The sequence below is a fragment of the Alosa pseudoharengus genome, unplaced genomic scaffold (assembly GCF_046254945.1).
Source record: "Alosa pseudoharengus isolate Yale_2024_CS ecotype anadromous, Long Island Sound unplaced genomic scaffold, YU_APseudo_1.1 YU_APseudo_1.1_scf_8, whole genome shotgun sequence".
Classification (NCBI taxonomy): Eukaryota; Metazoa; Chordata; class Actinopteri; order Clupeiformes; family Clupeidae; genus Alosa; species Alosa pseudoharengus.
In genome coordinates this window covers 33,316,885-33,343,057 of record NW_027468870.1, presented here as the reverse complement: position 1 = coordinate 33,343,057, position 26,173 = coordinate 33,316,885, and the positions used below count along the sequence as shown (strand labels likewise).

The following is a 26,173-nucleotide window of genomic DNA, read 5'->3' as shown; positions in this document are numbered from 1 at the left end:
CTGAATGTCCCGTGGCCCGGGCCGCCTGTGAACGGGGCCCAGGAGGGGAAGCCCGCTGCGCAAACACGAGCCTCGCAAAAGAAAACTTCCGTCACAGTCGCGCCGACACACGACCGACCCTGAGGAGTGAGCGCTTTTAGCGGTGTAAATAAGCTGGATGCGCTGAATCACGAGGCCTGTGTGCGCTCAGCTGAGGTGCGAGTTTGGCAACTGGTGCTTGTTAACACCTGTGGTGAGACCACAGCACAGCAGCCGCATGAGTCTGGCCTCACATGGGCGTCCCACCTTGTAAACGTGAACGTAAACGTAAAGACCTGGGTTACAGTATGTTAAAGGTGCTCTAAGCGATGCTGTGTAACGTCACTTCTGTTGACTTTCAAACAAAACAGAGAGCTCGCTCGCTACTTCCTCCCCCTCCCTCCCGTGCTGCTCCCGTGCAATTGAAACTCTCCTAAACGCGCATCTCGTCTGTGATTTGCTGGAACAGTTTGTTATGTTTTTATGGGCTAGGTTTGCCCAGGTTGGTTTTGTTGCCAGACAGCTAGCGGTTGGTTAGGTGATGTTTGCAGTAAGTGACAAAATGTTTTAGCCTAAAAAACGCACGACATTGCTTAGAGTACATTTAAAAATCCACCTATTCTTTTGTGGAAGGTCATTTTACACACACATGGGCATCCCGCCTCATAAAGTCAGAGACCTGGGTTCCTGTATGTTAAAAACAACTTATTCCTCTCTGTGGAAAGGTAAGGTACACCCAAAGCCTTAATGAAAATCAGTCGTGTGTGTGTGTTCGGGCCTTTAAGCTGTGCCATGATGCAACCTTTGGCACTATGTGTTATTTACAATTGGATCCTCTTGTTTACTCTACACAGCTATCCACTTGGGCGTTCCTCACTGTCTACTACTCAGCTCTTTAGACATTCTCTATCTTTGTTTGAACTTTAGATTTACAGTTACCACCCTCCTCTCTCTCTCTCTCTCTCTCTCCTCTCTCTCTCTCTCTCTCTCTCTCTCTCTCTCTCTCTCTCTCCTTCTGTCTCTCTCTCTCTCTCCTTCTGTCTCTCTCTCTCAGTGCCACTCTCTCGGGTCCTCTGGAGTCGCCCTTTTACTGCCCGCTTCCTGCCTTTCATAAATATGATCTTTTGTGAAAGCACCATCAGAGAGAGAGAGCGGTGGATGTTTGAAAGCCTTGATGTTGTTGGCCTGCAGCAGAGCCAGGTTATAGCCTGTGCCACGTGTGCGCTTTGAGACCTCACGTCTCATCAGGGCCCGCTGGCTTGATTGAGGTCCAGACCTGGGCGCTAGACTGCGCTAGACAAAGCAGGTGGCTCGGTACTCAGTATTTACCTGCTGTCAGCCAGCCAGACTTTTTTTGTATTGCAGCATGGCATTTTTGAAGAGAAATGTGTTCTGGAAAGCTGTACCAGATGTGGGATGGCAGCTCCTCACCACATGCTGTGGAAATGATGTCCAGACGAAGTCTACAAGGGCACACTGCTTTCGACAGGAGCGATTTCGAGGACGTTTCCTTGTCATTCTGTGACTTTGACGAGCCAGCACTTTCAGAGGAGATCTTTTCTCGAGTGTCTTTCAGCATTGCCATCTAGTGGCCAAAAGCAGAAACGACACTCTAAGCACCCAGTTTAGGAGGAGCTTCAAGTTGAGGGAGTGAGTAAAAAAAAAAGTGCCATGCTGCTTCATGAAACACTAGGGTTGTATCTCTTCATGGTCTTTTTCTGTGCCTCTCCGTTGTAGCCAGAGCTTTGGGAAAGTACTGTGAACACTCTACTGCTGCAAGTAGCCTAACCATCTGTGTTTGATGCAGAACAGAGGAATTGGCGGTTTTTTTTCCATTGCGAGGATTTTGTTCTGTTCCGAGAGATGCCCGTGTTGAGGTCCACTCACTGTGATTGTTAAATGCTCTAGCGAGGTCTATAAACAATGAACCCTCTGTGCTCACGCCGTCCTTGTACATTCATGAGTTGGCGCTTAAGGGTAGTAATGATTGCTGATTGCTACAGTGCTGTGTGTAAGCCTTTACTGGAAGCTTTCAGAAACCAGTTTTCATGTATTTAACTCTGCATTGACAGTATTCAAGAAGGTAAATAAAAGGCTTGAACCTGTTGCCCTCAATGTTTTGTTGTCACTTTGGTAAGACAAAGGGTTAAGCTTATGTGACCTGAGGGGTATTCCAGAAAGGAGGTTTAACAAACACTGAGATAAAACTTAACCTCTGGGTTGTCTGAACCTGTGGCGACTAAACCCGAGCTGTCTGTTCCAAAACACCGGTGACCAGTTAGTTCAATCAACCCTGTGTTAGATAACCTAGAGTTGTGCGCGTTCACGGTAAACCTATAAAGGCATCATCTATTGAGAGTCGAAACCATGAGTGAAACCAGCGAAACGAAGAGCACCGTATTTTTCAGAGGCGGAGTAGTCGAGGCTTACGAGGAGGAGAGAACTGTAATAACAAAAAAAAAGAGCAATACTTAAGCGCCTGCGTCCGAGACCTTGCTTGGCAGAGAATAGCCTAACTGACCGTGTACATGCGTACGTTTAGGATAGCCTATTTAATGTCAAAAGCACAATTAAATAATTCACTGGACATCACATATTGTATTGACTGCTTTGAATGATGCTTTCTTAAACTAGCCTACCTTGTCACAGATTGACTGGGCCATAGAATTCTTTGAGAATCCCAAATGCAATTTTCTATTTTTAACGCGGGTTCTACAGTTGTGGGCCAAGTTAAACTTTTGCGCTCCATCATCGGAAGGGTGAATGTCGGAAGGCATGGGTAGCCTGGGTAGCCTATTGGACATTTTGGTGCACATTTGGAAAGTTTAATAAGTGATGCTGACCTGCCAGTTGGTGAAACTACACTTTAATGATCCTCATGGGTTTGTGTCCAGGAAAACGAATGAAGTTGCGCAGGAACTGCTTTAGCGCAAGGCAAACTTTACGCACCGACCGACCGACAGCTTGCCGATATGCTTTGCGTCTCCAACACTACAAAAACTCCCAGTCGGAGAGCGTGTGTAGCCTATTAAAAAAATATTTTATCCCAAATGCCATCAGCATTCTTAACCAAACTTAGTGACAACATGCATACCCGGCTGAGCTGTACAGCTATATTTAAACTTATTTATTAATTTTCTATAGGCTATGTTTCCCCTTTTTTGTACTGTACTTGTTTTAATTATATCTTCAATGTGTCTGAGATGTTGTTTGTCCATCTGTCTGGTGAGCCAAACACAAATGTCCACTATGGTGTAGGCTAGCTAGCCTACATTAAAGATTTATTTTATTCTATTCTAATCCACCATGCGTAATGTAGGGATGGAGAATGTTTTTCAAGTAGCCTATATTTAGGATTCAGCTGAAAAACTCTAGCGCTCTTGAAAAACTCGTTTGGAAAAGAATGGATAGGCTATGTCGTGGTCTTATCGCCCTCTCACAGTGAATTGCACAGATGAATATTACATGATTTTGTGCTTCTTTGTCAATCGGACCTTCGTCAGAATGAAACGCCATTGTGTGACAAGTGTAAAAATAGCGGCCTGATTGAACATGCACTGAAATAACCGAACATAATTGACATTAACCTGGTAGGGGGTAGGTTAAGTTCAGAGCCTATGTTACCATAGTTACTTACATAGCCTGATCATTTTTGAGCGTTCTGGAACTGAAATCCCAGGTTTACCGCTAACTCTGGGTTAACATACCCAGTTAAGCCAGTAAACTTGCTTTCTGGAATACCCCCCAGGCTCTAACCAGTTTGATTAAAACTATTCAACTCCCAGGATTCCTTGCCCTGGATGAGTAGTATTTGATGAGCTCACCATCCCCAGTGTCTCGTGTGTGGGCTGGGCTGTGTGGGCATAGGCGTTATTGTATGCCAGTCCCTAATTGTTTCTGGGGCCCTTGGCTCTGACAATGTGCCCAGCGATGCGCTGCCAATGTGCACCCATGCCCTTCCTGTCTGTGGATGTTGTCTCTGAAGAGCACGTTCAAGAGCACTCGCTGGGCAGTCTCACAGTATGGGCCCTAAAAGGCAAAACGTGATGCACATTTTCTGTATGCTTCAAAACGAGGTATGTCCGCTATACATTGAAATGTATGGTATATGTAACAGGGAAACCACATGTGTATGTGTAGGTGACTGGAAAAAAGGTGTTACTTGACAGTGGTTCAAGTCCACAGGTGGGGGCTTTTATGACACAATTTTATTTTACCGTCTTTTCCACAGGTAACAGTGCTCTAATCTGACCCTGTGAAGCAAGATTTAATCTCTCATTTTCCTAAACGGACATGCCTTTGTGCGCTGCAACAACAAAACCCCCATATTGAATTCAGGCCGCCTGTTTGCTCTCTTGTCAGTCGGGTTCTGTTGCGTGGAAAAAAGGGGACAATGAGGTCATTTTCCCTGGCTCTTGTCCTCCCTCACACACACACACACACACACACACACACACACTCACACGCGCATACACACCGTGCTGTGTGATGGCGCTTTGGTGCTGCAATGAAGTGTGACCTCCTGCTGCTGCAGGTAAACATGAACCTTTGTAAGGTTGTGGCACATGATGTCATCTGGTTACACAAGAGCTGTGTGTGTGTGTGTTTGTGTGTGAGAGACGGAGAGGGAGTGACCGTATGCATGTACTCCCTCTTTTTTTTCTGAGACAAGCCGCTCTGTTAGTCTTGCACATACCGTCCGGGTCAAATTTCAGCCAGACGTGGGTCATTTGAGGTTGCAGGTAAAGCTGCTCAGATTCAGCTGGGTGTCCCAGTGGAACTGATTTGAGGTGCTAACGTTAGTCAGGCTGAGAATGAAGGTAGGTACAGTAGGGCTGAACATAGATATTTCACATGCACCAGTTAGTCTCTGCACAAATTCTCTCTTTTTTTGGCTAGAGCAAAGTGTTAAATGGCACTGTACTGACATTTAGCTGAGGAGTGCAGAATGAGAGTTGTTAGTTTTTTTTTTGTTTTGGGGGGGGGGGGGGGGGGGGTTGCAGGGTTAGACAAAAACACACACACACAAACACCTCCTTTCAGCCTTTCAGTCGCAAGCATTTCTTTTGTTTGTGGCCTCTGGTACTTTTTTGTGTGGGCTCATTTCAGACCTATTTGTATTTGAGGTATGAGATTGTTATTTTGGTGTGTGTGTGTTAATGGTTTATCTCTCCTCTCTAATTTATTCGTTCTTCTAATTAAGCTAGTTTGAGTTTAAAGATGAGCTTTGACTTTGATGTTCTCATTGCTGCTCCTAGAGCCTGCATGTACTGAGAATTTGATGAGCCCTGTACTATGGTGTATGGTTAATGTGCCTGCGTGCACATGCGTGTGTGTGTGCTTGCATGTGTGCTTGCTTGCATCTCCTTTGGAGAGTGTTGAATGTGCCTCACCTTGGTCTGATTTCCGATTTCCAGTTAATGATTATTGACTCAAGCAATGTACCCGTGTCGGATCCCTGTCTGCATTAGCCGGCAAAGGGCAAGTTGGAGGCTCCGTCACGCTACCCCTGCCCTGCTCCATGCGGTAGGGTTGTGTTGGATTGGAGACTATTAGGAGACCCTGTAGCTGGGGGTGCTGAGGCGGTCATGTAGCCCTGTGATGTTCTGCCCTGCTGGGGGTAAGAGTCACACTGCCCCCCCCCCCCCTCTTCTCCTCTGTGATATTAATAAAGGCTATCTGTTACAGCCTTGGCAAAGGGTTTCCAGTGTGATTCACAGGAGGATATCGGTCTGAGCTAACACACACACACACACACACGCACACACACACACACACACACACACGCACACACACACACACACACACACACACTGCATGCACATATGCACTCACACAATGCATGCACACAGATGCAGATGCATGTACAGCAGACGGCATCGTGTGTGTGAGCCACGTGCAACTCGGGCGGGGGGAGGCACAGCCCTCACCTCTCCTGACTGTTCTGTGTGTGTGTGTGTGTGTGTCTGTGTGTGTGTCTGGATGGCTGCCACAGGGGTGTCTCGACAGGGGCTGAGGCAGCAATAAGAGCAGTAGCAGCAACAGCATTGCTACAGAAGGATGGGAGGATGCCCTCCTTTCCCTAAATAACAGGGCTACCTTTGAAAGCCGTATTAGTAGCACAGACGTGTGTGTGTGTGTGCGCGTGTGCGAGAGAGAGTGCGAGAAAGACAGAAAGAGTAACACTGCACACAAACTGTCTGACTGACAAACTCACATTCACTCTCCTTGATTAGCAGCCTTCTGTGTGACTGCTCTGCTCTACTCTACTCTAACTCCCATTCTACTCTATTCTACTCTACTCTAACTCCCACTCTACTCTAACTCCCACTCTACTCTATTCTACTCTACTCTAACTCCCACTCTACTCTAACTCCCACTACTCTAACTCCCACTCTACTCTAACTCCCACTACTCTAACTCCCACTCTACTCTAACTCCCACTCTACTCTATTCTACTCTACTCTAACTCCCACTCTACTCTAACTCCCACTACTCTAACTCCCACTCTACTCTAACTCCCACTCTACTCTAACTCCCACTCTACTCTAACTCCCACTCTACTCTATTCTACTCTACTCTAACTCCCACTCTACTCTAACTCCCACTCTACTCTATTCTACTCTACTCTAACTCCTACTCTACTCTAACTCCCACTCTACTCTAACTCCCACTACTCTAACTCCCACTCTACTCTAACTCCCACTCTACTCTAACTCCCACTCTACTCTACTCTACTCCACTCTACTCTATTCTAACTCTCACTCTACTCTACTCTACTCCACTCTATTCTAACTCCTACTCTACTCTACTCTACTCTACTCTACTCTACTCTATTCCCTCTTGTCTCCATGATCATGTGCTCCCTCTACTCTACTCTACTCCACTCGTCTCTCTCTCTCCCTCTCTTGTCTCCATGATCATTTGCTCCCTCTCCCCTTTCATTTCCTCATATAGAGCTGCATGCAGCATATGCAGCACTCACACGCACGAGAGAGAAGCATGTAGGTGTTTTATAGGTTTAGTGTATACTTGTGTATACGCTATATATTGGAATGTAGATCAAGTGAATTTGGAAACTGTATCAGGTGCAGCATGGATAAGTGGGAGGGGTAAGACAAGTCAAGCACCACTTGTCTTCTACCCGTAAAGAATTCAATCAAAGGGTGCAGCCAGTATATATTTACAGTGTATGCAATGATTGGTGCATGCAAAATGGATGATGGATGATGATGGTAATTGGCGTCTTATAAGAGCACAGAATATTTGTCCATCACTAGTCCTAAACATCTACCGGTATACACAGGGATAAAAAACTGACCGACATTGTAAAGGCTATTTATTGTATGTTTAGTGTTAGATACTGTGGACGATGCTAAAAGTACAATTTGTCACTTTGGATAAAATTGTCTGCTGAAAACTATAATAATAACTATTAATACAAAACAATAAATACATGCTACAATTGTTACAATATTATGGTGAACTGGCAGTTCCCACAAAACATCCCTAACTCAATAGCCGATCGAGTGTCAAAGGGCTGAATAATTTTTCAACCAGTGAAGCGACATGAAATTGCTGAAAAGACACCCTAGAGAAAAGAAACGGTGAAGAAAAGAACTGGCATTATGCAGTCTAAAGCTAGTCTTAAGGAACTACGCTGTGACTGTCATGCTTTATGGGCTATCTGTCCCCGTCACTCTGTAGTATAGTGTAGTGTGCGCTGCGCTTCCATGCGTTTATCCCCCCCCCCCCCTCTTCCCCCCTGTCACGACTCAGGCTCTAGCGAGTCACGCTTCGCATGCTAGGGGCTACTCCAGTGCCGTCCTTGTCCTCCCCTCCATCCAGAGAGGGAGAGGGGGAGAGAGAGGCTGGCGATCGCTTGATTGTGTGACGTGGAACGAAAGCCAGAGATTGGCGTGGATTTCCCATACACCACCACATTGTTTCGAAAATGTTTTCCGCGATGCATGCGTGCGATATGGAATGTGTATGCAAGCGGTTCGTGACTGTATCGGCAGCTTTGAAGATCCATCGGACCATCTGTATGCGTGCAGAGGCTCATTAAAGCGGGCATGGTTGCGCTATATCCCGCTTGGCTGCCTGGAGAGATTGCTCGTGCATGTCACGTTGAACATGCTGAGGAGGGGTTGGGGAATGGCTGAGGGGTGGGGAGGCTTACTGCACCAGACCTGTCTCAGTGCGCTTGACTGTCAGAGAGGGATGATGGGTAACGGTGAGCTTGTTTCAGTTGGTGGGGAGTGCTCTGCATTTGGAAGATTGGCAGAGAGATGAAAAGAGAGAGAGTGAGAGAGAGCGAGAGAGAGATGGAGGCAGAGAGAATTGAAAGCGCCTCACCCTACTGCAGCTCAGTTTGCTCCTGATTCACAGCAGCCAGTAGACAGAGAGGGGGAGAGAGAGAGAGAGAGAGAGAGAGAGAGAGAGAGAGAGAGGCAGGAAGGGAGAGAGAGAGAGGGAACGAGAGAGAAACGGAGAGATGGAACAAGAGGAAGACAGTGAGGGAGGGGCTGTGTGAGTCGTGCTGCCTGATAATGCTGTGTCATTGGTGCACGCTGCATAAACACCCTACATACAGTGTGTACACACACACACACACACACACACACACACACACACACACACACACACACACAGGCGTTCTCCTCAATGCTATTATGACAGATAGCGCGTTTGACCCCTGGATGCCTATAACTAGAGCATCATGGAAGTGTGGTGGGGGAGGGGAGATGCCTTTGATGGTGTGTGTGTGTGTGTGTGTGTGTGTGTGTGATGGGAGTGCTACATCAGAGGGGAATTGTCACTTAAAATTAAAAACACTTAAAATTAAGTTCATCAATTACATAGATTCATTGTGTGTGTGTGTGTGTGTGTGTGTGTGTTCAAATGTGACTGTGTGTGAGTGCGTGTGACAGCAACAGGAGCAGCAGCATCATCACAGATTATTTCTCCCAGCATCCTCCTGCAGCTCTGTCTGTCTATCTGTCTGTCTGTCTGCTGCTTGCTGAGGTAGCATCCTGGTTCTGTGGAGATGTCGGTGAAGGGTGAACTGAAAACAGAGGAGGAGGAGGGCTGGCAAGCGGAGAGAGAGAGAGAGAGAGAGAGAGAGAGGGGGGAGGGAGAGAGAGGGGAGGGGAGAGAGAGAGGGAGAGAGGAGGAGAAAAGCGAGAGCGATGGGCTGCACACGAGGAGGGTGTGGAGAGGGCAGGGGAGGGGTTCTCTGTGAGGGTGGAGCTTAGCATCAGGCTGCTGCTCGCCTCTGTGGATCATCTCTCTCTCGCTCTCTCTCTTGCCCTCTCTCACTCTGGTTTTCTTTCTCCCCATCTTTGTCCTTCCGTTCAGCGAAGCCGGTACACCTGCAGTCTCTCTCATTTCCCCCCCTTGTTTTCTTTTGTTTTTTCCTCCTCTCCTCCATCCTCTCTTTCCAGTGATCTCTCCTTCAGGGATAGAGAGGATTCTGTTTCTTTTTTTTTTTTTTTAATTCAATTTTATTCCTCCTCCAGTCTGGACTGCTTCTTTCTCTCTCTCCTCTGTCAGACCTTCTCTCAACCAGTGAGGCTGATTTCGTTCATATTTTGAGGAGGGGGGAGTGAAAGGTGTCAGGGAGTTATTGGAACGTGGCCGTTCTTTACTGTGTGTGTATTTTGGGGGCAGAGAGGAGAGTAGCGAGGTGGTGTGTGTGTGTGTGTGTGGTAATGATGGTTGTGCCGGTCGCCGGTGCTGCCACTGGTGCACTCTCTCAGGCACTTGAGCCCTGCCTCCTCCCCTCACCATGAGCCTGGCTGTCCGAGTCTCCTGCTCCATGCTGAACTGCTTCGTAAGTGCCTGCCTTATTTCCTCTGCGTGTGTGCGTGTGTGTGTGTGTATGAGTGCATGAGAGAGTACGTGCGACCGTAGCTGCGCGGGACCGTGTCGGCAACATCTACTAGAGAGGTTGGGGGGGGATCCAACACGTGAGCGCTCCTGCAGCTGTTGTTGAGAAGCCATGTTCCATGCGGTCGAGGGGTGAGCGTGTAGCCTAGCTTAGCCTAGCCTAGCCTAGCCAGAGCAGGTAGCAGCCAGAAGAAGCAGCATCTCAGGAAGCCCCCCCCCCCGCCCCCATCACAGTAGGGAGACTTGAATTCCCCAGAGTGAAGCAATCAGGCATGCTTCCTTATAGACATGGAGATTAGGGAAGAAAACGGGGATTCAAAAATAGAATATAAATAGAAAAATAGAATCTCCCTGCTCCCTGTGTCTCGTCTCTCTCTCTCTTTCTCTCTCTCTTTCTTTCTTTCTTTCTCTCTCTGTCTCTGTCTAGCACACTCTCTAGCGCGCTCGTTGTCCTGTTTCCTGGCGAAAAGCGATGTGATGATGTAGCAGGCATGCGTGTGATGGCAGTAGTGGCTGCCGGGGCGATGTATGGATGGATGTAAAGAGTTATGTAACAGTGCACGCTCATGGCGCCGGCCGCAGTTCACAGGCTAAGAGGGTACACAAGGTTCAGTACGGCATGTTCCCTCGACAGAGATGAATCGCTCGCACTGCAGATTTTACCCCCCCCCCCCCCCCCCTCCTACTCAGAAGCAGCAGGGGGCCAGGTGGTTGCAGGGTTTAGGGGGTTGGAACTCTAAGGCTATATAATGAGCCAGGAGGATGGGGGAGTTGGGGGCTTTATTAAATTCTCTTCATTGGGGCAGTCCACAGCAACAGCTAAGGCTCCTGCAATTGTTGCGGTTCATCTAACCAACCTGAACTAGCCCCTGTGGTATACATCTCACTCCTGGTAATAGAATTACAGATATAAAAATAACACATACCAACATAAAACAAATGAATAACATGGTATGCTAGTTTTCCTCCCTGGCTGTTGATGGTCTGAGGGATTTGGAGGTTTGTCTAGATGCTTGCACAGGACCACGTGGCAACTGGACAGTTGTGGCTAGTGCAGAAAGTGATGTACGCTTGCCTGCCTTCAGTTACTAGTCAGACACCCTCTGCTGCTGCTCACGGTCCCTGTGTGTGCGAGCATCTCACTGCCACGATAGCCTCGCACTGCACAGTATTTATCCATTTCTTTCTAGAAATGGAACCTCACTCAGGCTGCGATGACCTTTTGTGAGATTGATTTGTCTAAACGTCCATCCACTGCCTCTACCGCTCTCCTCCGTCGCCCCTTTTTCCCCAGTCTCCTCTTTCATCTCATAATAGCTCGCCTGCTCCTTTTAATGTTGTGAGGCTGTTTCCAAATAGAGCCATAAAATGCATGATTGAATTGAGGCAGTTTTTTTTCCACCACTCATCTAATAGTCCTGAGCCTGCCTTACTAGATTCACTTAAGTGAATCAGGAGAGAAACAGGAGCTGTGTGTGTGTGTGTGTGTGTGTGTGTGTGTGTGTGTGTGTGTGCGCTTGTGTAGCTGGTGTGTTTTTGTGTGTACGTGTGTCTGCTTGTGTGGCTGGTGGGTTTGTGTGTGTGTACGTGTGTGTGTGTGTGTGTGTGTGTGTGTGTGTGTGTGTGTGTGTGTGTGTGTACTTGCGCATGCGCAGCAGTGTGTTGTCCATCGCTGTGCCTCGGCCACGCTGGCACCTCAGACGGCTCATATGAGGTGGCACTATGCCCGCTGCCCCTGAGGGGGTGGACGTATTAAATTTGGCTTGCAGATGGGGCGTCATAACAGGACATCAGCACCATGACTAGGCAGGAGGCCTCTGCCTGAGCATGCTCCACTGCCTCTCTCCTCATATGGATGGGAAGAAGCAGCACTGAAGGCATCATCGCCACAGGGAAGGGTCACCTGTGTACTTATGGAATGATCCCAGAACCGACAGGCTCTTTATGTTGATCACGGAGTGTGAAGTAAAGCAAAGCCTGATGAGCTGACTAGGATGAATCATCCACATCATTAAATCTCTCTGAAAACAAAACAAAAAAAGCATGTGATGTAGCTCATTGTAACAAGGCTGAAGCCATCGATTGAAGTATTAGGTGTCAAACTACTGTTAAAACCGCTTTCCTCTGCACAAACATATCACAGTTGCAGCTGCAGGTCACTGTCTACCATCCACATGACATTTTGACTGGACTTATTTGCTAACAAATATCAGTTCTCAATTATGCCCTAAAGCACAAATTAGCCTTATACTTTTTATCCAGTCATAGCTGAGAGAAGATGTTACTGGTGCGATGGTGAAATGGACCTCCCTGTTTTATCTGTCTCCGTCACGTGGCGCCTGAACACGGAGCCTCTCGTCTGCCGTCATGCCTCCCCGTGCACCTCCAGCATAGAGCTGCTGTTAGGCCCTGAAATATTCATGGCCTGAGCAAAGGAGGGAGAAGTCAGAGTGCATGTTCTTCAAGCGGTCACACGGAAAATTCACTCCGGCCCCCCCCCGAGTCCCTCTCGTGTTTTGCTCTACCCGGCTTTGTCCCACCCCCAGCATGACACAACACTGTTTTTTTTTTTTTTTTAATTCTTTTGTTTTATTTACTAACTCAACTTCTGTCAATAGACCTCTGAAATTCGGCTATAAAATCGGCCCAAAAGCTGCCAACTTTGCCCATGTAAAGAGTTCTGGGTACCATCTTTGCCCATGTAAGGAGATTTGGGTACCATCTTTGCCCATGTAAGGAGATCCGGATCAACTTTGGGTCCTTGCTGTTGGCGAACTTCAGAGGTCTATGTAGCCTGGCTTCACCGGCTTATTGCTAGTGCCAGCACAGTTATCTGTGCTGGGATATAGTCTAGAAATGACGTGCACAAGATAACGCGATGGCCCGTTTTGAGGGACCCACCAATCAGGGACCAGAGGGGGTAGCTAAGAGGAATGATATTGAAATTAAGCATTTATTTGAGATACAGTTACTACAGTGGAAGCAGTGGTAGAACTCCACAAAGCGATGCAGACCGAGTATCAATGGCAGCAAACATCAGAGAATTGAAGCTGAAGCCGGAGAAAAGGAATGGGGAATCAATGACAACGGGTTTAGGAAAATCCTAATGTATCAGCTTGCACTGTTAGTGGCGAAATAGCCTATATCTGTCTCGTTGTGGTCAATGGCGATAGGTTATTGGCTGGTGCCATGGTTTTGGAAGAACTCAAAGTCTACAGCCTTTACGATGCAATGACTGGAAACAGTTCCCAGTGGATCATGGCCAGACTCTATTTGTCTTGGGAATTTCTTTTGCTGTAATTACCTCTTTTAGGTGTTTTTTTTTCTGTTAAAGACACACCTTTGGGGAGATGTTCTCTTTACTTTCTGATACAGCTAGAATTGGAGAATGTTTGGAGAAAGATTGCCGCTTTATATCCTCATGTTATTATACACACCGTTTGCATCTAACCCTGTAGAGTAAACGCACTCTAATCTGAAGGGGCTCTTAATCCAGAACAAAGCTCTCATCAGATTAAGTGAATTTCTCTCTCCTCGCCGGCGACAGAAACAAATTGTGTCCTGGGAGGAGAGAAATGAGAAAGACTGAGCAGAGTGAGAGTGTGAGCAAGGCAGAGATTCCGCCACTACAGAACAAAAGAGAACAAAGTCCAATTCGGTGTCCATGGCAACTAGACTCTCTCATTCATGGCGTGGCGACGTCTGTGTGCATGTGTGTCTGAGTGTCTTTCTCTGATGGCTGGAGTGAATACTATGTCCAATCCTAACTCTTGTACTTGCTCTTTGGAATTCAACACAGCTCTCCATCTCTCTTTTTCTTCTCTTTTGTATCTCTCTCTCTCTCTCTCTCTCTCTACAATACAATTCTTTCATTCCAACGCTCCCACGCTCTATACATCCACTAATCCCTGAAGGAAAATCTGACTTGTGCTATTTGGAGAAAAAAGAAAAAGATTCAAAAAGTGGTGTCAGGTTTTAGTGAATTCAATTACCTCTCTCTCCCGCTAAACACTGCTCAATACGAAGCTGTGACCTCACAAATAGAACTGATCCAGGCCGACATCAGACCATGAAAAATTACAAGGACACCAAGAGCCCTTTTCTATTCTTTCCCCCTTTTTATCAAACATGACGCAAGGAGAAAAAGTCAATTCCATGATTCGGAGGCTATACAAAGGATGTATGAGAGAGGAAAAATAAGTGCAGAAAGAGCTGGAGAGGGAGGGAGGGAGGGAAGGAGAGAGGGAGGAGAGATGGAGGGGTGCAGCACATCAGGAGTGACGAAGCAAAAATGAGTGTCCAGCACAAACTGTTCCCCGACTCCACGTTTGGCTCTGGGACTATTTTTCACTGCTCCCCCCCCCCCCCTCCACGGCTCATTTGATGAAATGGGATTTTAGAGAACTGGATTTAATAAAGAACAGTGGATGAGATTGGTAGTCGGCACAGGGTGCACCATGCGTCGCACCAGAGCCCAGCCAACCCATCCAGACGCACCCAGACGGGAGCAGCAGCTCAGTGTGGGAGCTCTCTGTGTTAAACTGTGCAGAACGTTAGTGTGTGGGTTCTGAGATAAAGTATGGGCATTCTGAGAATGTGGCTCCGCAGGGTAGGCTAGCTGTGTGGTAATACATCACTAGTCCTTTAGACTTATGTCCCTGTGCTCTCTTCTTCCTTATTTATTAGGCTACATCTCCCTGTAAGACTAGCCTTCTATTCATCTGCTGTCTCTATGACCATTTGCCACAAAACAATCATCCCATAGACCAAGCAGGCTTGTATTTTTGTTGTCTCTTTGTATTTCAAAGCCAGGCACTGACACACTAGCCCCATAATTATCCCTCACGTTTACCATTCATCTGCCCTTCTGTATGCAGCAATAAAAGATGCCAAATATTGTGGGAGGGGTGTAGGTCACCTAGATGATAATTCTCTTTTTATGTTGCCAAAACAAACTACCTTTGCAATTCAAAGCATTGGGTCAAATCGGTCTTGCATGCATGGACATAGCTCATATGTCATGTCATGTGCAAGTCCTCCATTTATAAAGGCAGCTCCCTTGGCAACTATCGCTTTAAGGCCTTTGAAAGGTGGAGAATCCTCCCCAGTCTACTTGCTTTCAATTAGCGAAGGAAGCCGAGCACAGACCGCTCCAACACCAGCTAGCGTGAGCAGTGTGTGCCCCTGGGGGACCGGGCTGCCTGTGCCCAGCCTCAGCACTCTGCCCTCTCTCTCCATCTCCTCTCTGCTCTGCGCTGTCTCCCCCACGTCTCTCCACACCGCTGCTTAATCCGGCTCCCCACTCCTCCTGCAGTCTGACCTCACTGTTCACTGTTCAAGAATCTTTATTTAGATTGTCTGTGAGGGTTTTTTTGTCATCCCTGTCACAATATGGGATATCAGCATTCTGAGTTGGCACTCAAATAAATCCCTCAAATAAAACTCACTCACTCACTCACTCACTCACTGAGATACTCAGAAGCAATTTGATGCTGCCAGCCATCCTTCCGGCCAAGCCCGTCCTGAGTCATGGAGAGAGAGAGAGAGAGATGCAGCTTCAGAGAGGAAGAGAACACAGAGAGAGCAGGAGAGAGTGACGCATACTGTATTACCCAAGATTTGGGACGTGAGAGATGTGTGGAAGGCTTTAGTCGGCAGGTGATAATGGTGGCTGAAGCCCCTCCCTCCCTTCAGTGCTCTTCCACAGACCCCAGGTCATGGTTGGGAGCAGACGGATTAATGAGTCCACCATTTCACACTCCCTAAAGTTCAGCATTCTGCGATAGGGGACTCATGATGGGCGCCAATGACGATGATCGCCTGTCATCTATCCATCCACCACTCGGCCACACCAACTCTACGTCACTTTCCTATCTGGTCCAGCACTGCAGTGTAGTGCAGTCGTGTCTGCAGGAGGCTGCCTTCCGCAGGCAATTTGAATTTTTAATACACCTCCAAAAACAGCAACCGCTGACAAAAGAAAAGAAAAAAGAAAACCCTGGAGTGTTGAAGTGTTCATGTCAGGCTCTCCAGGGAACATAGACAGAAAGACAGATGCTAGTTCAAACACAGAGAGTCCTTTCAAAGAAAGGGAATCCAGCAGTACACACCCCTTTTTGTAATTTCTAGGCTTGCCAGCCCGCAGCATAATTGAGCTTCCTGATGTTGAAATGGCTGGGAGACATGATCCAACACTGCATCTCATCCTGACACTGGAGAGAGAGAAAAGAGTGATAGAGAAAAGAGTGGGGAAAAGAGAGAGAGAGAGGAGTGGGGAAAAGAGAGAGAGAGAAAAGATAGAGAGAATAGTGGGGAAGAGAGAGAGAGAATAGTGGGGAAGAGAGAGAGAGAATAGTGGGGAAGAGAGAGAGAGAGAGAGGAGTGGGGAAAAGAGAGAGAGAGAGGAGTGGGGAAAAGAGACAGAGAGAGAAGAGTGGAGAAAAGAGAGAAAGAAAGAGAGAGAGAGAAAGAAGAGTGGGGAAAAGAGAGGGAGAGGAGTGTGAAGGGAAGAATCTTTATACTATGGCTCATTAGCACTGCTGACTCCCCTGCCCTGTCAGCTATGCACTGTACATCCCTCAATTACATTTCAGCCTTCACATGACCTTGACATGTGCTCATTACCTTGACATGCACTCATGTCTTCTGTCATCTCCAGCTACAGTATACTAGTACTAGTACAGTATACTGTGTATTCATTCACCACACCCCAGGGAGTACAGCGGCCTTATTTACTTGTCTGCTTTATGCACACCGAGGCTTCCCACCCATACTCTGCACCCACACCTGAGGCACTGAGGATTGCAATTCAAGTACACCACCACATACACACATACTGGTGTGCACACGCACTGTTAAGACAGACAGACACACACACACACACACACACACACACACAAACAGAGAGAGCACTGACCCACTTTAGGACAGGGAGGAGTGGAGGTGTTTAGTGCTGTCTTGGCTGAGCTGAATTACACTGTTGAAATTTGCCTACAGAAACCACTATAGATCTTCCTATAGGTCCTTTACCTCTCTATACAGTATACCTTATGTTACCCCCCCACCCCACCACCCCCATACACACACACAAACACACAACCCTCATACCCCAATCACTTCCCCCTCACTTTTCTCCCCTGCTGTGTTTGCCCTTGAGCTGAGACTAGAACATTTTAACTGGGAGAGAATAGCTTAAAAACGAAGTGAACGCCAACAGGAATTGCACGCTTTACAAATGGCAAACACAATAGAATGCCAAATGATGTAAAGTATTGCTCCATACTCCATATTCTTAAAACGTGGGCACATTTTACCCACAGTGGTTATTCTGTGCAGACGCCAAAATGGCAGACAGATGCTCTTCCTGCAAGTGGAAACGCACAGCACCATTTGAGTGGCCCCTATTTCTACGCCGTCAACGCCGTTGCTATGTGATGGAGTCATGAGACCAAAACATAGATGCCGCCCGCCGCTATCGGTACAGTACATGCTGCACTCTTTATCCTCTTGGCAGCGCCGCGTGTATCGTTTTCCCTCCCCGGAAACGAGCAGCGCTTCGACCCGCCAGTCTCTCCGTCGCCGTCTGACAGACGAGTCCCGCGCCGGTCCATCTCTTGTGTGTCGTCAGGTTTTTATCTGAAGGACAGGTGTTGGCCCTCTTCTGTGCCTGCTGTCGGTCATTCCTCAGGGGCGGCTGGAGTGGCAGAGGCTAGACGTGGCCCCGCTAGGGATTTTAAGGGCTCTGCATTGTCAAACACAGGGGTGTATGTTAGAGCACTGTCCCTTTGGAATAATGCTGGAGTCCGGCACTACAGGTCCGATTTCCTTACACTGCCCCATTGGCTCAAAATAAATCAGTGCTGCAGTCATTATCTCACTGGTGGCTCAGTGATGGGGACCGGTTTCTATTGTTTGAGTCACTACACTGCTACCATGTAGCCTGATCACTGGACTAATGCGATCTTTCTCCTTGGCTGGACAGAAAGTACAGGTGCTGGTGCTCGGGCAGCCTGTAGTCTGCAGAGGCACGCTGGGTAGGGGGCACATTGGCGTCTGTGCCCGCCGACGGGACCCCGATCTGTCTGCATGGAGACAGTGATGAATGTGAGGGGGCACCTGCTGCAGAGAGGAGGGGAGGGCGAGGAGTGGAGGAGCACAAGCCCTAAGAGGAGAGTGGAGGAGCACAAGCCCTAAGAGGAGAGGGGAGGAGCACAAGCCCTAAGAGGGGAGGAGCACAAGCCCTAAGAGGGGAGGGGAGGAGCACAAGCCCTAAGAGGGGAGGGGAGGAGCACAAGCCCTAAGAGGAGAGGGGAGGAGCACAAGCCCTAAGAGGAGAGGGGAGGAGCACAAGCCCTAAGAGGGGAGGAGCACAAGCCCTAAGAGGGGAGGAGCACAAGCCCTAAGAGGGGAGGGGAGGAGCACAAGCCCTAAGAGGGGAGGGGAGGAGCACAAGCCCTAAGAGGGGAGGAGCACAAGCCCTAAGAGGAGAGGAGAGGAGCACAAGCCCTAAGAGGAGAGGAGAGGAGCACAAGCCCTAAGAGGAGAGGAGCACAAGCCCTAAGAGGGGAGGGGAGGAGCACAAGCCCTAAGAGGGGAGGGGAGGAGCACAAGCCCTAAGAGGAGAGGAGAGGAGCACAAGCCCTAAGAGGAGAGGAGCACAAGCCCTAAGAGGGGAGGGGAGGAGCACAAGCCCTAAGAGGGGAGGGGAGGAGCACAAGCCCTAAGAGGGGAGGAGCACAAGCCCTAAGAGGAGAGGAGAGGAGCACAAGCCCTAAGAGGGGAGGAGCACAAGCCCTAAGAGGGGAGGAGCACAAGCCCTAAGAGGGGAGGAGCACAAGCCCTAAGAGGGGAGGAGAGTGGAGGAGCACAAGCCCTAAGAGGGGAGTGGAGGAGCACAAGCCCTAAGAGGGGAGTGGAGGAGCACAAGCCCTAAGAGGGGAGGGGAGGAGCACAAGCCCTAAGAGGAGAGGGGAGGAGCACAAGCCCTAAGAGGAGAGGGGAGGAGCACAAGCCCTAAGAGGGGAGGAGCACAAGCCCTAAGAGGAGAGTGGAGGAGCACAAGCCCTAAGAGGAGAGTGGAGGAGCACAAGCCCTAAGAGGAGAGGAGTGGAGGAGCACAAGCCCTAAGAGGAGAGGGGAGGAGCACAAGCCCTAAGAGGGGAGGAGCACAAGCCCTAAGAGGAGAGGGGAGGAGCACAAGCCCTAAGAGGAGAGGGGAGGAGCACAAGCCCTAAGAGGGGAGGAGCACAAGCCCTAAGAGGGGAGGAGCACAAGCCCTAAGAGGAGAGGAGAGGGGAGGAGCACAAGCCCTAAGAGGAGAGGGGAGGGGAGGAGCACAAGCCCTAAGAGGAGAGGGGAGGGGAGGAGCACAAGCCCTAAGAGGGGAGGGGAGGAGCACAAGCCCTAAGAGGAGAGGGGAGGAGCACAAGCCCTAAGAGGAGAGTGGAGGAGCACAAGCCCTAAGAGGGGAGGGAGATTAAAAAATGGCAGACGAGATGCAAGGAGGGGTTTTGTATAGGACTCGAGCAGGGAGGAGGATTTTTTGGGTTTTGTATTGAAGGATTGAAGGATCTTGGCTCATGCTGTTGTATTTCTTAACATTGATTTCCCCCAAATAAAGTAAATTTCTGCTTCTTACACCGATGTGTGTGTGTGCGCTTGCGTCAGTGTGTGTGTCAGTACACAAAGCACTAATCACCAAGCTCAAACGAGCCTAAACTGGAATAATAAGCAGTGCGCGGGGCTTTGAGGAGCGGGCGTAATTGGCACCAGCGATGGCTGCAGAGCAGGGACGTCTCTCTGCAAGGTCACCCTGCGCCCTCGCCCTGCTGTCGCCTCTCACTCACTCACTGCCATCTGGCCGCCACTGTGAAGGAGCCCCGCCTCACCGCTCCGTCAGGCAGCACTGAACCACCCCGCCAAAAGATTCATCTCGCACTGTCTTTCCCTATCTCTCTCTGTCTGTCTCTCTCTCTCTCTGTCTCTCTCTCTCTCTCTCTGTCTCTCTCTGTGTCTCGGTCTCTGTTCGCCCCCTCGTCTTTTCTGTCCGCCCATCATACCGACTGCAGTTCCAGAGATTTAGGCATGCGGCTTTATTAAGATAAATATGTCTGGTTGAGATGATTCACAGTAAGCTACTGCAGAATGTGTCTGCAGAAAATAACTTTAGGCCCAGTTTACTACTGCTTTCAGACAAAGGGGGGGTGCAAGATTGCATCAAGCAAAGGTTTATTGGAGCAATTATTAAAGGAAAATATATATATTTTTTGTTCTGGTGACCTACTGTTAAATGTCTCTTGGTGGTTTTGTCGCCAAAAATCAATGAATACCTAAAAACAACACCGGCCCTCCACAATCCAACCCGGCCACATTGACATCACCTCCTGTGCCCTGTCTGTCACCCCCCTCCTGTCCTTCCTGTGCGCGTGTGTGGAGCTCTAACGAGGCGTGCTTCTGGAGGAACATCTGTTGCCGCCAAGGCGTTGTGGACCTCCAGCTGGGCGCTGGGCCGGACGCTGTTTGAGTCTGGACGGCCGGATGAGGGGCTCAGCATGTGTAGTGAGTTCACCCACTGCCGGGCAGTTGACAGGTCCGCACAACAGGAACAGGGGCGTGGGGTTCTGTATGATCCCCCCCCCCCCACCCCTCACATGACTGTACAGGACATGAACAGGCAGAGCACTCCTGACATGTGGTCAGCTGTTCAGGTCTCTTGCCCCAGTCTGTTTGCCTAGTTCTGGAAATTGTTTGCATATTACCTGAAGCAGTGTTGGCTCAGGAGATGGCTTTGGGATGAGGCCTTTGATTGAAGTGTTGGTTTACTTAAAATAAAGCGTCATCTCGAATCGGGATGGACAAGGTGGTCCATCTCTGTAAGGCCATCACTGTCGACATCCCAGCAATCTCAAAAGCCTTTTAGTGGTGGAGTGCACGCATGTTTGGCCACAGTGTTTACGCTGCCGTCTGCCTGTTTCTGAGTGCCTTGCCGTCTCCGTGCATTCCTACGTGCGTGTGAAGAATGGCCTGTCGGGCGGCGGCCGTGCCCTTTGGCCCGTGTTGGCGGCCCTCGTCCAGATTGAGCAACAGCGTCGTCAGACTGATGAATCAGCTTCTCCTGCCTCACGGCTCTTTGAGTTTGATGTGTGGTGTCTGCTGACAAAATGGCTGGTCATTACGCTGCCCAAAGTTTGTTACCTCTCTCAATAACAGCCTTTCCCAGCTCAAGACGGACTCTATCTGTGTATTATGGTGTTGTACATCCTCTGACAGTGATTTGCATTTTAACAGGTTGAGATGTGGTCATCCAGACATATTTGTACTTCTGGGGACATTTTCCTGCCTTTCAATGAATCATTGTAATATGATTAAACCCATATTGCAGAATATATTGTATTTTTCCCCCATCACTGCTCTTAGGCACTCCATGATGAAGTGTTAAGCAATGAAATGAGTCTCCAGGTGCTGTAATCTTTCATACAGCCCCTTTATGCGTTTATTTGAACTGTCTGGACTGATTAAAATCTTGGCTATCGTTATCTGGTAGATGACTAATTGTGTGTGTGTGTGTGTGTGTGTGCCTGCCTGCCTGACTGTGTGTGTGTTTCTGTGTGTTTGCTTGTCTACCTGTGTGATTGGTTGCCTGCCTGTTTGTTTATATGTGTGTGTTTGTCTGCCTGTGTGTGTTTGATCTCAGCGGCAGCTTTCATCAGACATTGACGCCTCTTGGCACAGTTTGCCGTGTGGGTGCGTAATGTCTTCTGCCCGGGCTATGGGCACACACAGACCTGCACATTGACACCATTGGACCTGCACTGCTCCTCCCTCACACATCTCCTCTGTCCATAGTATGGATCCGCCTCAGCCAGGAAAGCTGTAGTAACGCATGCAGAAGACAAAAGGCTTAAATAATTGATGGGGTGGATGAAGCACAGCGGCGTATTCAGAATTTCTAATCGGCTGAAACGCCCTGGGTTTGCTATTTCAAGATACAGCGTTGACAGTGAGAAATGGAAAAGATGGAATAAGGTCTAAATATGCAGTATAATTTAATAAAAAAATAGTTGTGGAAAAATAGACAGTGGAAAGAAAACATTTGAAAGAGTTCTTAAAAAGAATCTCAGTGGACCTTGCTCAGTCCTTGTACCCACCTCTTATTTTTGGCCAGGCGTTGATGCCAAGGCGAGGACCTTCACCCCCTCTTTCAAAGAAACAGGAGTGTTGCACAACCTCCCTGGCCAGTGAATGTTTAATCCACCTGCGTCCACTCACGTCCACCTGCGAGGGCAGAGCTCTGCTGCTTACTCCGTATCCATCATGTAAATGGCTGACATTGAGCAGCAGCACAGATGGCCTGAAGGTTTCCACAAAAGCCGTCCAATGTCGATTTGGGTTGTGACTGCGTCCAGGTGTGTGTGTGTGTGTGTGTGTGTGTGTGCGTGTGTGTTAACCTCTCTGGGAAGGATTTTAGATGTTGCATCTGTGTGCAACTGTTGGCTAAAAAGTGTCTGTGTGCATGTTTTTTTGTTGTTGTTGTTGTTTAACTTGACTTAAGCAGCAGCTGTGCAGCTGAGCACTTTACATTCATGGCTGAGTGTAACGTGACTTTCTCCCGTTTCACATCTACTTCATCCAGAGTATAAAAAAAACAAACGGCCAGAGCAGAGCAGGAGAGTGCGTGGGATTCCACCCCGTCTGCCTTCGCCCTGTCCACTGCTCCGCTCTGAGGAGCCACTGAGAGCCACACAGTACAGGCCACACACGCATGAGGAGGCTGCGGCCTTGTGCTACTCACCAGAGCCTGCTGGCAGTGGCGGGGCATGGTTAAATATATTTATCCGAATCAGAATGGGAATCCGCCGAGTTATGAGCAACTGTGTGTGCTCAGTTGTTCAAATATCCTGTGGAGGTTTTGGTGTGTATTTATGGTCATTTTAGAAGGTGTTGGGAGAAGTGTGTGAGTGTGTATATGTTTGAGTGAGTGAGCATAACGTGTCTGTGAGTTTGTCTTTCAAAGAGTGCCTACTTGTCTGTCTGTCTGTCTGGCTGTGTGCTTGTCGGTCTTGTCTGAATCTAATGGTCTATGTTCCTGTTCTCTTGCAGGGTGAGGAGGGCCCACCCAGTCTGGAGTACATTCAGGCCAAGGACCTGTTCCCCCAGAAGGACCTGGTGAAGGAGGAGGAGAGCCTCCAGGTCAGAACCCATCACACTTGCTTCAGAACCCATCACACTTGCTTCAGAACCCAACATGTTCTTCACGTGCTTCAGTTTCCAGTCTCGTACAGGCCACTGCAGCCTCTGGCCAAACATACATCTTCTGTCCATTTCTACACATGCCAAAGGAGAGACATGGATAGTATACATTAAGGAGAGATGTGCCCTCTTCCAAATTGCATGTTTATGTTAAATGCACTTACACACTTAAAAGAATTCTAAATGTAACGTCAGTGCTTCATGGCCTTCATTCCATACAGCAAAAACATATTTTTTTACCTCATCAGTACTGAATCTCTTCCAAGGTATTCCCATTCATTTTTACTCAGAAGTATTCCATCACTTCCAAAGTAGCATTCGATAAGTGACACAGAAATAAAGGTTTGCAGACCTTCAGGATGATGGTGAGCGGGAAATGAAAAGATGATTGGTATTTAACAGACAAGTCTATTATTGTATTTAAAGTGACGGACTTGGAATCGAAAAGAAAAAATGGGGGTGGGGGTGGGAATGAACTCTTATAGGCGTAGTCCCAATACTCAAGTGAATTGCCACAAACACCAGCCTAATCAACACATTGCTTCACAAGCACAGAAGGGAGTGGTGTAACTTTAATTGGATAGAGTTCAAATATCAACAGCCTTTCACTAGATTCACAGATTGCATCTTCTAAGTGATTTCTATAGAAGTGAGCTAGAGCCAAGGATTGGTCCTTCCAAAGGCGGCGGCGGTCGCGGTCACGCCTCCCCCACGCAGGAACCTCAGGAGCCGCCGCAGAGATGCACGTCGCCACAGCCGCTCATCAGTGGAAGATTTAGTCACTCAGCCAATTAGGTTGGCTGTGGATTAGGTGTCCAGTCATAGAAAAGGGACCACGCGCTCAGAACGCGGCCAAACAATGATCTCATTGTTAAGCCGCTGTAATTCAGGGTTGTGACTCCGAGAGATCAGGAGTGCTTTAGTGCGGCTGCCGTGATGTTGGCTGGTGTCGGCGTGGTCCTGCCACGATATGAAAAGTCAGCTCTCTTTCCGGGAATCGAGAGGGTAATGTCGATTGGAGACGTGATGCAGCAATGCATGTACAATCAGGTTGACGAACACAAACAGAAGAGCATGCCTTGGCTTCAAGGGATAGAACTACACAGGCTCCCTCTGAGGTTTCAGAGCCGGTCGCTGCCCGCAGGACACCAAATCAATGTGACCAGCGCAACACAAAGGCGTATTTAATTGAAAAATTTTCTAGGACTATTGAAGAGAGGACGGCGCTATCAGTCTTTAGCCCTAATATGGCGGGACATGCTGGGAATAAAAGAGATAAAGTATCATTCAGCAGCAGCAGCACACGGCCAATGGGAGAAAAAAAATCCCTTTCAGCCGTTCAGTTGATGGCACGAGGACCTTAGTGGCTGGGGCTTTTTGAGCGTGTAGCTGCTCGGCCTCGCACACACACGCCCCGATTAGTAATTTAGACAAAGCGTAAGAAGCGAAGGCAGCTGGGAGGCTTTTATCTTATTCCCTCTGGTGAATCCTTATCTGATTACTGCTTAAACATTAGGCCTCAGATTGAATATTTCGAGTGTGTGTGCATGCCTGCGTCTGAAACCATGTGAGAGATTTCGCTCTTTTAGCAAGTTATCAAATCGGGTCTTCTTTTTCTTGAGATTTGTGGAGGGTTTTTTGTGAGTTGATGGTGTTAGATGATGTGTCTGTTTGGCTGCTGACACAAGCATTAGGAAATGTAGTCGACTTACGTAAGCAGAAGCAACAGTTGAGTTGACCATGACTCAAAAGCCTTTTACCAATCCTTACCAAAACAGATGCACCACTGCTGTACATTTCAAGTCTTCTTTTTGAGAAAGAGGCAGAACGTTGCATGCATCGATTTGAAAGACATTTTTACGCTATTGGCCTATTTTCTCTAAAGGCCACAAACTCTAACTGGATAGTTTAAATGGCCTTGTACTTTCATGGACGCACTGTCTGGTTGGACTGAGAAAACATCATAAACAAAGCTCATAAAGCTAATTTGAGGATGTGGAACAGTCCGCTATGGAGCAACTCTGATGACTGCTCAGGTGCAGGACTGTGGCTGAATCCTGATGGGACACGCCAGTGGTTTGGGGCTTGTCTGATGCAAGCTATTACTGATCATTTTCTCGTTAGTGTGCGTGTGCGTGTGTGTGTGTGTGCGCGTGTGCGTCAAGTGCATGTCCATTGCGGTGCTTCAGGTGGCTCATTATGGCAGTCTGGAAACTAGGGCATGGAAATAGCCCTAATGCAATGCCCTCTCCAGTCGCACTGAAAATTACCTGCTTCTCAAAGGTGTGTGTGTGTTGCCATCTCAGATTCTGTTTAAGCTGTGCTGAATAGCTAATTTCACATGCACTGTTGTGTGTCACCACCAATTTAGTCTTAGGTTGATTAAAATTTTTTGTAAACACTCCCCAACCACCGCAACAACAACAGCAGCAGCAGCAGCAGAATCCTGCTCTTATTATTATTGGTTAGATTCTAGTGCCTTTGTTCTTACCTCTGCCACACGTCCTGGCCTCCTATGGGAATGTCTCAGTGCATGGACTGCAAAATGGCCTTGTTTAAGAAAGTCACTTTTCCGCCAGCCTCCCAAGGCATCCATACAAATAGCCTTTCTACTGTACAATGCCTGATTTGTTTTGTTATACGTAACTGTTCATGGTCTTATGCTACAACACCCAACTTTAGCTGATTTATTTTCGTGCACCAACTAGGCCTGCCTATGTTTTGCATAGGCTACTTTTAACTATTACAACACGGTTTAGTCTAGTGGACTATAGAACACTGTTCATATAAAATTTACTAATATATTTTCTATTTTATGTGTGAAGGCTTAAACTGGCTTCAGGCTCATGGCCAGGAGTAAAATGGCTGACGTGTTTTTTGCCACTGTGTTATTCGTACGTGTGCGCGTCTTTACTCTTCTACCCACGTGCCTTTACTCTGCTTTTCGGCAGCAGCTGTCAGAGGAAGCTGCCCAAGGTCAGGACTCGTGAGCCTTGTCAAGACGGCCGCTCTCTCT

The 26,173-nt window shown here is 48.2% G+C and overlaps 1 protein-coding gene across 5 annotated transcripts in view; it reads left to right on the top strand.

The window, feature by feature from the left end:
- The window catches only part of mtmr4 (myotubularin related protein 4), a 61,119-nt gene that overhangs the window by 7,952 nt on the left and 26,994 nt on the right, over positions 1-26,173 (top strand). For all 5 annotated transcript variants that reach the window (XM_076275104.1, XM_076275105.1, XM_076275101.1 and 2 more), the window contains exon 3: positions 23,008-23,097. In XM_076275104.1, the coding sequence (XP_076131219.1) occupies positions 23,008-23,097 (90 nt within the window). The remainder of the gene's footprint in view (positions 1-23,007; positions 23,098-26,173) is intronic.